This window comes from Sceloporus undulatus, chromosome 2 (genome assembly GCF_019175285.1).
Source record: "Sceloporus undulatus isolate JIND9_A2432 ecotype Alabama chromosome 2, SceUnd_v1.1, whole genome shotgun sequence".
In the NCBI taxonomy this organism is placed as follows: Eukaryota; Metazoa; Chordata; class Lepidosauria; order Squamata; family Phrynosomatidae; genus Sceloporus; species Sceloporus undulatus.
In genome coordinates, this window is record NC_056523.1 from 91722729 (window position 1) to 91739397 (window position 16669).

The 16669-nt window shown below is 41.0% G+C and overlaps 1 protein-coding gene across 1 annotated transcript in view; it reads right to left on the bottom strand.

Moving 5' to 3' along the window:
• Positions 1–3724: 3724 nt before the first annotated feature.
• Positions 3725–16669, bottom strand: part of CDX1 (caudal type homeobox 1) — a 42125-nt gene continuing 29180 nt past the window's right edge. Inside the window, exons 2-3 of the mRNA XM_042454034.1 lie at positions 5080–5225; positions 3725–3928 (exon numbers count right to left, since the gene is read on the bottom strand). Of these exons, the coding sequence (XP_042309968.1) occupies positions 3725–3928; positions 5080–5225 (350 nt within the window). The remainder of the gene's footprint in view (positions 3929–5079; positions 5226–16669) is intronic.

The window sequence follows — 16669 nt, forward strand, 5'->3', positions numbered from 1 at the left end:
TTTTTTTTTTTCATAATCCTGTTATGTAACCATCCTAGAGGAAGTGATTTGATGTAACTACCCCAAGAAAGAGATGGAAGTCTTGTTTTTATTATTGAGTCACAATTTGTTCTAAAAAACCCCACAGAAGATGTATATTATGTGATTTGTTTATCTTAATAGCTTGGTAAAACAAGCTTTAAACTCTCTGTATTAAGTTTATTATTGAATACTTATGTTGTGATATAACCAATTAACGTGAATGCATCGAGACCTTGTACGTTTCTGGGGTGAAAAGGGGCGCAAGCTCTTACGTGATTGTGTGAATATTTGCCTCGTGAATATTTCTGTGTCTTCTTCATCCCCTTTTTTATTTTCCCTTCCATTTCAGCAATTTCAACACAGACAGACAGACAGACAGACAGACCTGTATATTCACATTCACGCACATACACCCATGTATATATTTCAAAAAAATGAGTTGCCCTGAAAGTTGGAGGGACTCCGGAACGGAAAGGGAGAGGATCTCCGAAAGGAAATGGGGGGAGATTGCGGTGGGGGAGCATGGGGTGTTTGGGGAGGGGGGGGGGGGGTTGCGGTGGTGTACCAGAGCAGAAGCAAAGTTGCATTCCACACCAGACCAATTCGGAGTAAAATTGAAGTGAACTTGGAAGCAATTTCTGTGAATTCGCTTGTTACCAATTTCACCAAAATGAGGTGTCACTTTGGAATCACTGCGGAAGCGCCACGGAAGGAGCCCCCATAGAAAGGAATTGCATGTGATAACACCATGTTATCATGTGAATTTGCATCGTTGGACCCGCAGTCACATTGGATTTCGGCCGCAAAAACCTCCGTGTGATAAACACCCATGTCTTTGAATCCTGGAAAAGTTCTCTGCCCCCCCCTTTGTTTTTGTTTTTTTGTTTTTGTTTTTTGTTTACTAAAACTCCCACAACCACCCCTAGCTGGGAAAGCCAAAAACACAATGTTTCCAAACTCCGGTTTCCATGTCAATGGCACATGGTCTGAGAGGGATGAGGCATCACAATGTGGGCATGGGAAGATAAGGCAACACTTCCCACCTGCTCAGGACAACAGGTTGCCATGCCAGCCTTGTGGCATGCTACAAGAACACCTGTTCCCTTTCCCCCTTTGTTGCTCTAAGACAAGGACCATTCACCATAGTTAATCAAAGGCCAACAACCAAAAAAGTGAAGTGCAAGAGATGTGGAGATGGCAAGTACTTGGATTCCCAATTTCTATAGCATCCTATCAGATCATTGCGCCTAGTGGTGAAGTAGATGATGGCAGCATAACTCCTGCATGCTAAAAATGTACACATGAACTGTTCAGTACAATTTAGTGATTCAGATACTTCAACTGTTTAGATTCTCCCCACCCATATGTTTTATGCAAGGTAACCTTCCTCTATGTTGTTTGCCCTCCAACTTCAAACTGTGAAAATTACAAATTTATGATAGTTTAAGAAAGGATGAAAAAAATAATCAGTTTCTAAAAGATCATTTTTTTATTTTTAAAGAGAATTTAAAAAATATTTCCTTAAAAAACCCCAGCCTAAGCCACGAAAAATTACAAACATCAATATTATGTCCCAAAGTACCACAGGTACTAGTGCCAGAAAAAAGGACTTAGGTGCCTTATTATAAGGAGAGGAGAACTACTAATTGAAAATCAAATATGCATCAGAGATGTGGACCGAACCATTTAGAGTTGATGCTCAACCACCTGCTCTTCAACAAAAGAGAAATGAACTTTTCTTCTACCTTTATGTTTTGCTTTCTAGATTAACAGATGACATTTAACACCAAATCATACAAACCGAATGGCTTACATTCAATTGGGAAGATAAGGAAAATGTCCGTGAAGCTTGGTGGCATGTCAAAGGAGGAAATGTAGTCAAAAATGAAAAAGGGAAATTTCAATTTCCCTAAAATATTTTTATTTGCTTCTGTTAGTGCTGCAAATTGGAGACATGCATGCTCCAAATACCCTTTCCAGTTCCATTTGGAGTGGATCTTGTTTCCTTGTCCTTTTCTGTTCTTTTTTTAACAGATTAATCCTTTCATTTGTTCTTTCTTTTTCACTCTTCCTTCCCATTTTCAACCACTGAAGAGCAGAAGCACTGAGATTGTGGTAAACTGAAGTGCAGGTGGTCAGTCTTCAGAGCTACACCCCAAAGAAGAGTCCAAATTTGGGTAGTTGAAAGTTATGGAATATCTACTATCCACCTCTCATTCCCAGCCACTGTGAGCATTGCAGCTAAGCTCAGAGAGAACAGGGAAGCCTGGCAAAGGGTAGGGTGATAGGTAATATCTGGCACTTTCTTGGTAAGTCCTGACTCTATCATGACAGTTTGCAGAAAGGACATAGGTAGAACAGTGGTAAAACATGTATTTTGTACACAGAACAACCCAGGTTTGGCTGTTGCCATATCTGGGTAAAAAGGTCAGATATTAGGTGATGTATGTTCACAGTACCAGTTACACCCTGTGAGTGTATTTCTAGTCTGTGTGGCTGACACAATAAGTGCATTGCTAACTATGCACTTAACGGCCATGTACAAGAAAAACCACTAACCATGGTTAGGGTTTCTAACCCTCTCTCCCTCCCAAGGCAGGGGTTCTCAGCCTTCATATGTTTTGAACTCCATTTCCTAGAATCTCTAAACATTGGCCATGGTGGCTGGCAGGTATGCAAAGTTAAAAACTGAGGTTATTATTACTACTCACCTGAATTCTTTGAAAATAAGTGTATATATATATGAAAATCAAATATAGGCTAATAAAGTAAATCAAGATGGAATAAACAAATACCTTGTTGGGTCAGAATCTCATCAGTGTTTTAAATATCCTGGAAAAGCCATAGTAGGAAATTACTGGATTGTTTTCCTAAATTCTACTGTTCCACCTCTAGGAGCCAGTTTGAAATGATCATTCTGGCTAGGGGATTCTGGAAGCTATAGTCCAAAAAAGTAATGTGTCCAAATTCTTACAGAACGTGTTTCATGTTACTACTGGGGTCGACAAAAATATGATCCTGTGTGGCATATATGGACTCTTAAATCTCTTTTTGAATTTTCTCTAAGAAACCATGCTGTCAGCCCACTTCCTTTCCCACCTGCTTTATTGTCTGATTCAGGGCTCCCTGCTTTCCCTTATACCTTGTATATAGTTGGGGCTTGGACATCTCTGTTCTGTTTTGCTCTTACCTACATTATTGTCTTTTTGAATGACTTTAATTCCTAGTGCTACAAATACCAAACAGGGCAACTGAAGCTTGGCCTCTTATGCAGTCCAGCCAAGCTTCCATCATGGCTTGGATTTGGCCTCACAAACTCAATCCTGGCTCTTCCCTTCTGCGGCAGTTCTGCCCCAGTTCTGAGTGCTCAGTGTGGCCCAGGCTATAGGCTGAGGAATAATCCTGGAACATTTCTTGCATACCCTCATTCTCTATTTCTTCCTGCTTCCTCCTGTGACCAAGCATTCAAGCAGGAAGTCTTTTCTTTAGATAAAAAATAAAATTAAGCCTTAAGAATGAGCCCATTAAATTTGTCCAGTGATATCATATAAAATAACATACTGGGTGTAAGGCAAGTGACTTTGGTTTAGCAGTGACAGCATTCCAGCTGGATAAGTCTCAAGAATCTGCCAACTAGTTTGGTTCTCATAGTTAATCCATATATTTTTCTACATAAGTTTATTTGCAAATGGAAGGAATGGACTTAAGGCATAAATTCTTCCTTGATAGTCATTGGTGATGAGGAAACCAGGTTGGTGGTACTGCTGCAGATGCCTCCAATTGGACCTGGAGTGCCAACAGCTGGAGGAGTGGGAGTGGTTGTACTGGCAGGCTGTGTTTGCTGCTGCATCTTCTTCTTGTTCACTTTCCTCTCCTTTGCTCTCCGATTCTGGAACCAGATTTTCACCTGCAGAAACAAAGGCAGGAAGAACCAAGCAGGAAAAAAAATAGGCATGAACAAAAGGGAAAAAGTGAGAGGACAGAAAAACAAAAAGGGAAGAGTGTTTAAGGTGAGCTCACTCAAGTAAAAGAAAGATGGGAAGAGAGATGAAGCATACAATGGCCCAGAAAAGGCATGGATGAGAGAATTGGGGGTAAGAATGGGCAAAGCAAGATGCAGAATAAAAGTGGGTTTTGTCAAGGGCAGGGCAGGGCAAGAAGAAAAACCAGACACAGGGGCTGTACAGATAGCCCAAAAGGAGTGGCTCTGTGCCACCCCTGGATGCGTGGAGTTGAAGACATGGCAACCGGATGCCACACCCCTAACCCGCTGGGAAAAGAAGCTCCAAAAAGGAACTTATTTTGCCGGAGCTAAAGGAGTGCCATAAGGGTCACATTGCACCCTCATGACAGTCCCTGTGCATGGTGCCGTTTGTGCGCCATGCATGAGCGACGCCATCATGGTGCACTCCATGTAAATGGCGTGTGCCAAGATGGCACCCACGGTGCCTGGTAGGCCTCGGGAGCATGAGGACACTCCACTCTACCAAGCCCTACTTTCGGCCCCAGGCTGGTGCAAAGCACCAGTCTGTACCAGGCCACAGTAATTGTTAGATTTTATTAGGCTGGGTTCTTTTTCGTGATACCTGCCTTCTGTAATCTGCCTTTCCAGTTACAGTGAGTTCTTATGCTTTCTATCTACTGTGTTGGCTCTCAGTTTCATATAAAGTTTCATATAAAAGAGTCAGCACTATGTTGGTCCTCAGTTTCATATAAAACTCAATTGCAGAGAAATAATAAATGTGTAGTCAGGTACATCACTTTCCCCCCTTTGCTTTATCCACAGTCTTTTATTTTGTTATTGTAACTATCACTCCCATAATTTGAAATATACCAAGGGGGGGAGGAAATTGAGAACCAGTCTTGCTATACTTTTACTATACAAAAGGAAGGCCACCATGTTCAGTGAGGTCACGTCATAAGTAAATGTGTAAGCAGGGCTATGATCCATGCCTCTGACATTTACACTGGTATTGGCCTGAGATGCCTGTGCAGCAGCCACTTTTAAGCTGTAATGATTTGCAACCCTGCCACATCACCAGACCCTGCAGCACCAACCTGTCGCTCAGTGAGTCCTAGCGTTGCTGCCAACTCTGCTTTCCGCCGGATGGTGATGTAGCGGCTGTAGTGAAATTCCTTCTCTAATTCCAAACGTTGGTGGTCTGTATACACAACACGATACTTGTCTTTTGTTCTGGTCTTCCCTAATAAACAGTAAACAGGTACTGAATTAAAAGCCTGAGTGTGAAATATCTGGAACACATAGTATGATGGACTGCCATAGAAACATAGAAGACTGGAGTGATGGGGAAAGAAAGGACATGGGGTGGGCAAAGAATAGTGGCACATTCTCTGGTTCCTGGTACTGACTTTTTCATCTTTGTGTTCAATTTCTATGAGACATTCAGGCTTCCATCTTAATACCTACAATTTTTAATTGCTCTGCAGCTCACTCGGTTCATCCTGTGCACATTTCAGCTCCATTACACAGTTGGATGCTTGACTTAATGATAACTATTAGCATAAGAAGTATTATTTCCATGGCCAGATTTAGTTTTAGAAAGAGCCTGCATCTATGAATCCCACATAATTTGTGCAAGACAACACATACTTTCCTTAGAATCATAGAATCATAGAATTGGAAGAGACCGCAAGGGCCATCTAGTCCAAGCCCCTGCCATGCAGGAAATCCAAACCAAATCATCCCCGACAGACGGCCATCTAGCCTCTGTTTAAAGACCTCCAAGGAAGGAGACTCCACTACACTCCGAGGGAGTGTGTTCCACTGTTGGACAGCCCTTACTGTCAGGAAGCTCTTCCTAATGTTGAGGTGGAATCTCTTTTCTTGTAGCTTGCATCCATTGCTCCGGGTCTTAGTCTCTGGAGCAAGTGAAAACAAGTCAGCTCCCTCCTCAGTATGGCATCCCTTCAAGTATTTAAACAGGGCTATCATATCACGTCTTAACCTTCTCTTCTCCAGACTAAACATCCCCAGATCCTTAAGGACATGGTTTCTAGACCTTTCACCATTTTATTTGCCCTCCTTTGGACATGTTCCAGTTTTTCAACATCCTTTTTGAATTGTGGCGCCCAGAACTGGACACAATATTCCAGGTGGGGCCTGACCAAAGCAGAATAGAGTGGCACTATTACTTCCCTTGATCTAGATACGATACTTTTACTGATGCAGCCTAAAATTGGATTGGCCTTTTTAGCTGCTGCATCACACTGTTCACTCATGTTCAGCTTCCCAGATTCCTTTCACACGTAGTCTCGTTCAGCCATGTGTCTCCCATCCTATATCTGTGCATTTTATTTTTGCATCCTAAGTGCAGTACCTTGCATTTCTCCCTGTTGAAGTTCATTTTGTTAGCTGTGGCCCAACTTTCTAGTTTATTCAGGTCATTTTGAATTTTGATCCTGTCCTCTGGAGTATTAGCTATTCCTCCTAATTTGGTGTCATCTGCAAATTTGATAAGTATGCTCCCAATTCTGTCATCCAGGTCATTGATAAAGATGTTGAATAGCACTGGGCCCAGGACAGAGCCCTGTGGGACCCCACTGGTCACTTCTCTCCAGAATGAAAAGGAGCCATTGTTGAGCACCCTTTGCGTTCGGTCAGTCAACCAATTACAAATCCATGTAACAGTTGCCTTGTCTATCCCACTTTTTATAAGCTTATTTACAAGAATGTCATGGGGAACCTTGTCAAAAGCCTTACTGAAATCAAGATATACGATATCCACAGCATTCCCCTCGTCTATCAAGTTACTAATTTTATCAAAGAAAGAGATTATATTTGTCTGGCATGACTTCTTTCTCTGAAACCCATGTTGACTTTTTGTGATTATGGAATTACTTTCTAGATGTTTGCAGACTCTCTTTTTAATGATCTGCTCCAGAATCTTTCCTGGTATTGATGTCAGACTAACTGGATGATAATTGTTGGGATCCTCTCTTTTCCCCTTTTTGAAGATGGGGACAACCTTTGCCCTCCTCCAGTCTGCTGGCACTTCTCCTGTTCTCCAGGAGTTCTCAAAGATTATTGCCAATGGCTCTGATATTACTTTTGCCAGTTCTTTTAATATCCTTGGATGTAGTTCATCTGGTCCTGGAGATTTATATTCGTTTAGATTAACAAGGTATTCCTGTACTATCGCCTTACTTATTCTGTACTGAAATTCCCCTATTCTGTCCTCTGCTCCATTATGAAGCAAAGAAGGTGTTGAGTAATTCTGCCTTTTCTCTGTCTTCTGTTAGCATTTTGCCATCTTCTCCACGCAGTGGCCCTACCGTTTCCTTCTTCCTTTTAATAATAATAATAATAATTTGTTTTATTTATATACCACTATTCCAAAGATCATAGCGGTGAACAGCAAGTAAGCTAATTAGCAAGTAAGCTAATTTGCCTCCAACAGTCTGGGTACTCATTTTAGCGACCTCGGAAGGATGCAAGCCTGACTCGAGCTTGGGCCCTTTTGCTGGTCTTGAACTCGCAACCAGGCATTTAACCACTGCGCCACCAGGGCTCCTTTTGCTGTGGACATATCCAAAAAAGCCCTTTTTATTGTTCTTAACCTCTCTAGCAAGCCTGAGTTCATTCTGCGCTTTAGCTTTTCTGACTTTACCCCTATATGTGCTTTCTATTTGTTTGAATTCCTCTTTGGTGATTTCCCCATTTTTCCATTTCTTATACATGTTCCGTTTCAAACTTAGCTCAGTTGAAAGTTCCTTAGTCATCCATCCTGGTTTCTTGAGACACCTCCCCTTTTTCTTTCTCACTGGAACTGTTTGAAATTGTGCCTTCAGTATCTCTCCTTTGAGAAATTCCCATCCATCCTGAACTCCCTTCTCTTTTATAGGGACAGGATATGCCTAAGGTTGTAAACTTCTCTGCCCAGCTGTGTATTATCACTGCTCTGTGTATTTTTCCTTATTCACAGGTTAGGGTTTTTCTATACAATTAAATTAAATATACCCCAATCACACTTTATCCCTTACAGGATGCTCTTTTCAGTCTCTCTCTGTTGGGGTGGGGGTTTAGAGTGGTGTGAAGAGACAGATTCTGTTATTGTTGGGGACATCATCATGGACAGTGCTTATTTTTAAAAGTCTGAATGGGATTGGGTATTCCTTTGTAGGAATATGCTGCACTTAGACTATACTCCCTGCATTTAATTTATCTCTGGCATCACTGTCTACAGCACTATCCTAGATTACTAGAAATTACTGGATAACTATGCATCTGATGATGTAGTCTCAGTCCATGAAAGTACATGCTACAATGCAGCAATTACAACAGTCAACAGTATTATTCCTCTCATGCAAAAGATGTTGCATTCATGGACATTTAGGCCTGGATTAACCCCAAGGAGAGAATCCAAAAGTTTCTGGTTGCACAACCATTGCAGAACTGGTTGCACAAGTACCACAACCTATGCTTGTGCAACTGGAAAAACCAACAGAACTCTGCTTGTACACTGTTTTCCTTGGATAATACTGTGTTGGATTTAGGCCTCAGACTTTAGGGTTCCACAGGCTTTTTTTCCCACAATAGGGAAGACCAAACAAAGCTAAATCTGACATGAGGCTTCTCCAGATCATACTTAATAACCTTCCCGCATAAACCAGCAAAACCTGTTTCCCTTCTATCCACATATCCATTGTCCCTAGTAATCTTATTAAAATAGGATTGCCACGTGAAAACTGGAAAAGGTGCCTATGGTGGGTTACACACCGCCAAAAAGTACATGCTCGGCACGTACTAGGGTTAGGAAGGGGTGTCCTTTCCGGACGCCCCTAACCCTAGTACGTGCCGAGCACGTACAAAATGGCAGTGCCCTATACACATGGGCGCCGCCATCTTGACATTGCGGATGCTTAGCGTCCGTATGTTGCGATGCAGAAATGATGCCGCAAGTGAGCCATTGGCGCCTTGCAGCATCATTTCCATGCCACAAAAAGAACCCGCTATTTGCGGGTTCTTTTTGCTGTGCTGGGGAACCGCATGGTTTGTCCACTGCGGTTCCCTGGCACAGCAAACATGGGCGCTGGCAGAGCGCCCTTTTTGGGCACTCTGTAAAGCGCCAATATTAAACAACCAAGTAATAATCAACACTTGCTAAACTTTGTAGTCTTGGACACCTGGCTGAACAAGACAACATCTGAAAGGGATCTAGGAGTCCAAGTAGACCATAAGCTGAACATGAGTCAACAGTGTGATGCAGCAGCTAACAAGGCCAATGCGATTTTAGGCTGCATCAATAGAAGTATAGTGTCTAGATCAAATGAATAATAGTGCCACTCTATTCTGCTCTGGTCAGGCCCTACCTGGAATACTGTGTCCAGCTCTGCACACCACAATTTAAAAAGGACATTGAGAAACTGGAGTGCATCCAAAGGAGGGCGACTAAAATGGTGAAGGGTCTGGAAACCATGCCCTATGAGGAACGACAAAGGGAGCTGGGGGTGTTTAGCCTGGAGAAGAGAAGGTTTAGAGGTGATATGATAGCCCTGTTTAAATATTTGAAGGGATGTCATGTTGAGGAGGGAGCAAGCTTGTTTTCTGCTGTTCCAGAGACTAAAACGTGGAACATTGGGTGCAAACTACAGGAAAAGAAATTCCACCTGAACATTAGGAGGAACTTCCTGACAGTAAGGGCAGTTCGACAGTGGCACAAACTCCCTCGGAGTGTAGTGGAGTCTCCTTCCTTAAAGGTCTTCAAACAGAGGTTGGATGGCCATCTGTCGGGGATGCTTTGATTGTGATTTCCTGCATGGCAGGGGTTGGACTGGATGGCCCTTGTGGTCTCTTCCAACTCTACAATTCTATGATTTGCTTTTCTATACAACCATTAAACACACAGCCACCCTTTCCAGTCTTCATTCTGGCAACCCTAATTTAAAGATACACCAAACGAATTCAGAAATGCACTCTCATATACAGTCAGCCTTCCATATTGATGGATTCTTTTCCCACAAATTAAACTATCCATGACTTGAAAAATATTCCAAAAATACATAAATTCTAAAAAGCAAGCCTTGTTTTTGCCATTTTATATAAGGGGTACCATTTTACTACTCATTGTATTTAATGGGATTTGAGCATCCACAGGTTTTGGTATGCATGGAGGATCTTGGAATCAAACCCCAGGGGGTACAAGGGCCTACTGTAACTAGAATGAAATGACATGCAGCCTGTTTGCTACTTGTTTCACCCAAAGCTCCTCAACACATGGGGAGAATGGTGCTTTTCTACAGCATGGAGTCCTCTCTAGTTGTGTAGCCAACCCACAGAACCCAAATCCCAATAACAACCAACATGCTGAACATGAAAAACTATCTGTATATCATGCCATAGGTATTTTTAAAATCTTTTTAATGAAGAAGCAGGTCACTGAGTCAAAGCTTGATGGGATAAAGTAAACACTTCCATTTAAATGACTTCTAATGTCTTAATTTTAGCTATGGTGTTTAATTATTAGTATCATTGTGTTAAGAACACTCCTGTGAATTTAGAAATAGACTTGATTTCAAGCAGGCATACTCTTTTAATCTCTGAGATAGCCTCTTGATTTTTTGTGTGAGTCATTATTCTTCTAAATTAAGAAAGGCAGGAATGAGGAATGGGAAAAAAGAAAACCTGAACATGGTTCCATCTGCATTCTGTTTCTCAGTTCTGTCTTGAATTCCGTTTACAGACATACTGGATGGGATCTAAGAAATGTTTTCATACAGCAGCAACACAGCTAGAGTCAACCAGACCTGTATAATCCTTTTTGTCATCAGCATGACTGCCTCACAGATATACAATATATGCTTTAATCCAATTGTTATTTCCATGGAAAGTGATTTACATAAGTGTTGATTTACAGTCAAGAATTTATTCAGTGGTTTTACTTGGGTAGGAATAGCATTTGAACTTAGGCCATCCTGTACAGGCTCTGTCACACTCCCTTCTTCTTGAAGTTGACTAAAACAGACGAACACAGTGTCTCTCTGAAAGCTCATCTCCTCCATTGTGACAGCTCACAGTTACTTTGTTGGATTTGTTAGCATTTAAGACAAATTCACTTTAAATCCCCCACAAATGAACTGAACGAAGCTCTGAGTATAATCCTATATTAGCAACCCAGGTCCCAGCGTATTAATTGTGAGCCATGCACAGTATCTTTGGAATAGCGGTATATAAATAAAACAAATATTATTATTATTATTATTATTATTATTATTATTATTATTATTATTAAATCTTGTTAATGCCTAGATAGGGAATAAATACAAATGAAACGATATAAGCACCATGCAGCCACCCTTGCATTTAATTTTAAAATAATTTCCAATATTATATTTGCATCTTTTTATTCAAAAGAAATCACATGAAGAAAATAGAGGTTTATAAAGAATCAAGACAGCTCACAGAATAGGAACTGGTCCAAAGTAGAGCAAATGTCTTTGAGGTGGCTTTTCCTTACCCCCCACATGCATAAGATTGAAAGTTAAACAGTACACTCATCTCTCCACATTTGCTGGGGTTAGGGGCACAGGACCCCTGTGAATGTGGAAAACCGACAAATAACAATAACACTATGTTTTTACCTGTAAGAACACCTCTCTAGGAGTCTCTAGGTCCTCCAGTGCAACTCTGGCAGTCAACATCTGCCAGACACCGACCATAGAACTGTGCTGGAGGAGCCACTAATGCCTAGTAGAGTGTTCTCTCTAGGAATCTCTAGGTCCTTCAGTGACACTTTTGGTTAAAGTTGACCACAGATTTGTGCTGGAGGACTTAGATATTAGAGAACATATTAATAAAATCCATGAATAATCAAAGATGCAAAAATCAAAGCTCCAAAAGTGGAGGGATGAATGTAATTCAACACATTCATCTCATTCATTTTGGTACTCTGTGTATTTAATTAAAATAAGTACAGTGGGCTCTTGGTTTCTGCTGGGGTTTGGTTCCAGGATCCCCTGTGGATGCCAAAATCCATGGATTGCCAAATCCCACTATATACAATCACATAGTAAAATGGTGCTGCTTATATAAAATGACAAAATCAAGGTTTGCTTTTAAAGGCTGTGTGTCAATATTTTCAAGCTGTGGATAGCGGAATCTGTGGGTGCAAAATCCATGGATATGAAGGGCTGACTGTATAAAGTACTATAATCTTCACAAAACATAGTTCAGTTTTTAAATCACTAAATAGTTACATAAAACAATGATAAAAAAAGCAATTAAAACAGTAAAATAAAAGCATAAGAACATAGGCAAATAAGAAAATTGTTGTCTGCATCTGAAAGAATCATGGCAGCTAATGTGGATAAGGCCGCCTTCTGCCTCTCCTTCTTTTGCAACCCTTCAATTCTTTCCCCCATTTTTCTTCTTTCCTCAGATGTTTTAAAGCAGTGGTCCCCAAACTGTGCCCTTTAAGAGATTTGGGACTTCACCTCCCAGAAACCTCAGCCATGTTGGCCAATAGTCTGGGATTCTGGGAGCTGAAGTCCAAAATTCACTTAAAGGCACAATTTGGGGACCACTGCTTTAAAGCCTGGGCCTTCTTCCTCATCATTGCCAGCAAAAAACATTAAGGCACTGATGATTGTGAAACAAAAATCCACAAAGGGCCACGACAAGAAATTCCTCTCCCCAATTGTTGCCCGTAACATTTCAGATGGAATGTACACTGAGTGGAGGAAAAAGTTAGTCAGTGAACAGGCAGGCTATTCCAAGAAAAAGCATTCGTTCAAGCATCTGTTTTCTCAAAACTCAAAGGGGAAGCACAAAAGGAACAGAAGCCACAGAATCTGAGCATCAGCAGTGTGTTCCCAACATTGATCTGTTAATACAATCCGCTGGGTTTTGGTTCCAGAACTCCCCATGGATACCAAAATCAGTGAATGCTCCAGTCGCATTATATATAATGGCATAGTAAAATGGTGATCCTTATATAAAATGACAAAAATCAAGGTCCACTTTTTGGAATTTATATATATATATTTAATATTTTCAAACCGTGGATGCTTGAATCCGTGGATAAAAGAATCAGTAGATATGGAGGGACAAGTGTATCTTAGCAACTACAGTTTCTACAGACCACCCAAATGTACTGTGCTGGTGTTGGTTTTAGGGTTAGGGGCTGCGCGGCAACCACACAGTCCCTAACTCCAGTACAGCACAGTGGCATAATAATGACAGCGTCCTGTGTACATGGGTCTATCCTGCACCTAACAGCATGAATAACCAACTTTTTATCTGGTGGCACTTTAATCTGTTGGAAGGTGCTCCACCGCCCTAAGATAACATGGCTCTAGTGACACAGTACATCCCCTGATTATAAACCTGATACTTCAGAAGGAATTTAGCTCTAACTAGAACAGGTTAAACAATATTAGTTTGGCCTCCACTCAGTGTCAGGAAAGTTACATATTTGGACTGTAGCTTCAAGAATCAGACAGGTAACATGCATTCACTCAAAAAAGTAATCTTTCCAAGCTCTGTTGCTCCTCACAAAAGCTCTTTCAGGACCCTTATTCTGTATGCTTTATGCATTAAAGATCCCAGCTATAACCCCAGCATTTCAAGTTAAAAGGATCAGATAGAAAAAAAATGGGAAAGGTCCCTGCTTGAGATCCTAAAGAGGCAATGCCAGTCATAGCAGGTGTCACTGAACCATATATGGAACCAACAGTCTGACTCAGGGAATCATAATTTCTTACGACATTAACTATTTTATATACATTAACTACATTATTTCTGTGCTAAGAGGCATAACTCCACATGAGCCAACCTCACAAATACTTGAGAGACAACAAGAGACTTGTTGTATCATTTGCTATTCTTACTTCCACAGCAGGAAATAAAACTATGTTATTTTAGGTTAAGAAAGCTTATCAGACCATTAAAGCTCATGATATGCTATTAAATACAAAGTATTTTGTGTAGGATATGTAAAAGTTATTAGTGGAGAAACAACCCCCATTCTTATTATTTGATTCACTTGGATTTAGGTGGATACATTTAGGTCAGTGATTTTGGAAGGTGCCAAAAGGCAGATGCTTGAGGAGCAGTGGTGTCACCTGGTGCAGCCCACATCCCCAGCACCCTTCAATGATGCCTTGGATATAGGTGGATACATTTCACTAAGGATTTGCAAAGGAGCATGCAAGGCTTTAAGCATCTCCCAAAATCACTGACCTAAATAGAGTTGCACTACTGACGCAGGCTGTGTCATTATATTTTAAGCTGTACATTTCTCAAACAGGGAGATTCATCATTTTTCAGAGTTGACAGTCTTGGGCTTTTCCATTAGTAGATACATTTTAAGCTACAAACCTAAAACTATTGTTCTGTGAGACAGCCCATGGATATTCAGTAGGACTTAATACTGCAAATACTGTCTGTGTTATTCATATTTAAAATTGAACTCAGAGTCCAAATACCCACTTCTTCTAACCTCAAGCTGAGTGCTCCTAAACAGGAACAGACTTGGTAGAGGCAATGAGGGAGAATTACCACTTCATCTGCTGCCCTGTCAGCTTTATTGGGTGAGATGAAAATACTCTGAACAGCCATGTCCTATGTTCCTGTTCTGATAGACTATAATCCAATTTTCTGGGTAGGGCTAGGAAGCAATTCTATATAAAACCTGGGAGAGACACTGCCAATTGACAATATTGAGCTAGCTAATCAATGGTCTAAATTTTTATTAATGTCCCTACAATGCCCCATCTACAATGCTATTTGTAAGCCGCCCTGAGATCTCCTGAAATAGGGCAGGGTAGAAGTATTTTAATGAATAAATAAATCTTGAAGTTTTATGGGAAAACTGCTGAGTGGGAAAACTGCTAAGGATCCAGAGAAGGTCTTCACCATAGCAAATCTCCTCCCCACATCAGGACTTCTCTATGTCAGAAGAGCATGTCCACTAGACCATAACCAACCACACTGCACTCTGTCCTTCAAGCCATGGTGGTGCTGACTAGTTTTAGAGGAAATGGTTCTGGTAAAATGTCATGAAAGTATTGTATTGTGATAGTGATTAGTAATTCTTTACATTTTAGGAGAGTAGAAAGTCATGTAGAAAAACATTGGATATTTACTATTGAATCTCAAGGTCAATACAATAACTTTTCGAGGGTGGAATGATCAAGCCTCATCCTAGTTGTCAGCATCACCATAATAAATATAAATGTCATTGGTATCCCTTATCTGGAATTCTCAAATCCAAAATGCTACAAAATCCAAAACTGTCCACATGGGTAGTTGAGATAGTGACACATTTGCTATCTGGTTTAGTGTACAGAAACTTTGTTTCATTCGTAAAATTATTTAAAATATTGTGTATAAGATTACCTTTATTATTATTATTATTATTATTATTATTATTATTATTATTATTATTATAGTTTATTTTATAGTGCTATAAATGCATGTGTATAAGGTGTGCATTAAACATAAATTAATTTCATGTTTAAATTTATGTCCAATCTCCAAGATTTCTCATTATGTATATGCAAATATTCCTAAATCTGAAAAAATTGAAAATCCCAACCATGTTGACATCTGGCGTCCCTCAGGGTGCCATTCTGTCTCCCATGCTGTTTAACATTTACATGAAGCCACTGGGAGAGGTCATCCAGACACATGGGGTGGGGTGTTATCAGTACGCTGATGGCACCCAAATCTACTTCTCTATGTCTCCGACTGCTGCAGTGACCAAGGATGGCATCTCTCCTCTAAATGCCTGTCTTGAGTCCATAATGGGCTGGATGAGGGAAAACAAACTCAAGTTGAATCCAGAGAAAACGGAGGTGCTTGCGATAGGTACTCCTGGTCCAGGGATGGAGATTTGTCAACCAGTCCTGGACAGGGTCACACTTTCCCTAAAGGACAAAGTTTGCAGTTTGGGAGTGCTCCTGGACTTGTCTCTACAGCTGTCATCTCATGTGGAGGTGGTGGTCAGGAGTGCTTGGTACCAACTTTGGTTGATATGCAACTGCACCCCTACCTGGCCCAGAGGGACCTTGAAGCAGTAGTACATGTTCTGGTATCCTCTCGCTTAGACTTCTGTAATGCGCTCTACATGGGGTTACCTTTGTACCAAGTTTGGAAGCTTCAATTAATTCAAAATGCTGTAGCCAGATTGGTCACGGGAACATCTAGATCAGACCATATCACTCTAATATTAAAATCTTTACATTGGCTGCCATTCAGCTTCCAGGTGCAATACAAAGTGTTGGTCATTACCTTTAAACCCCTACATGGCTTGGGTCCGAGTTACTTAGGGGAACGCCTCTCCCTTAAGTAATACAAACTGCCCCAGATTAAACCAGATTAGTTTTCCCATAAAGCTGTCACAGCCACAGCCCCTGAACTATAGAACAACTTGCCGGAAGAGATCCGCCTTATTACTACACTGGAAGACTTTAAGAAGGCACTTAAGATGGATCTCTTCTGGTGGGCCTATCCATTTGATCTGCTATAATTGATCCTAAAGAACACCCCCTCAACTGCTGGGGTCCAACAACCACTGTCAGCAACTCAAACGAGTCCTGTGGTTAAATCAGACCTTTGAGCAGAGCTAGCAATTTTAGAAGCAGAACCGTGATTCCAAAGGCAGTTGAGATAACAGCAGCCGGATGTCTT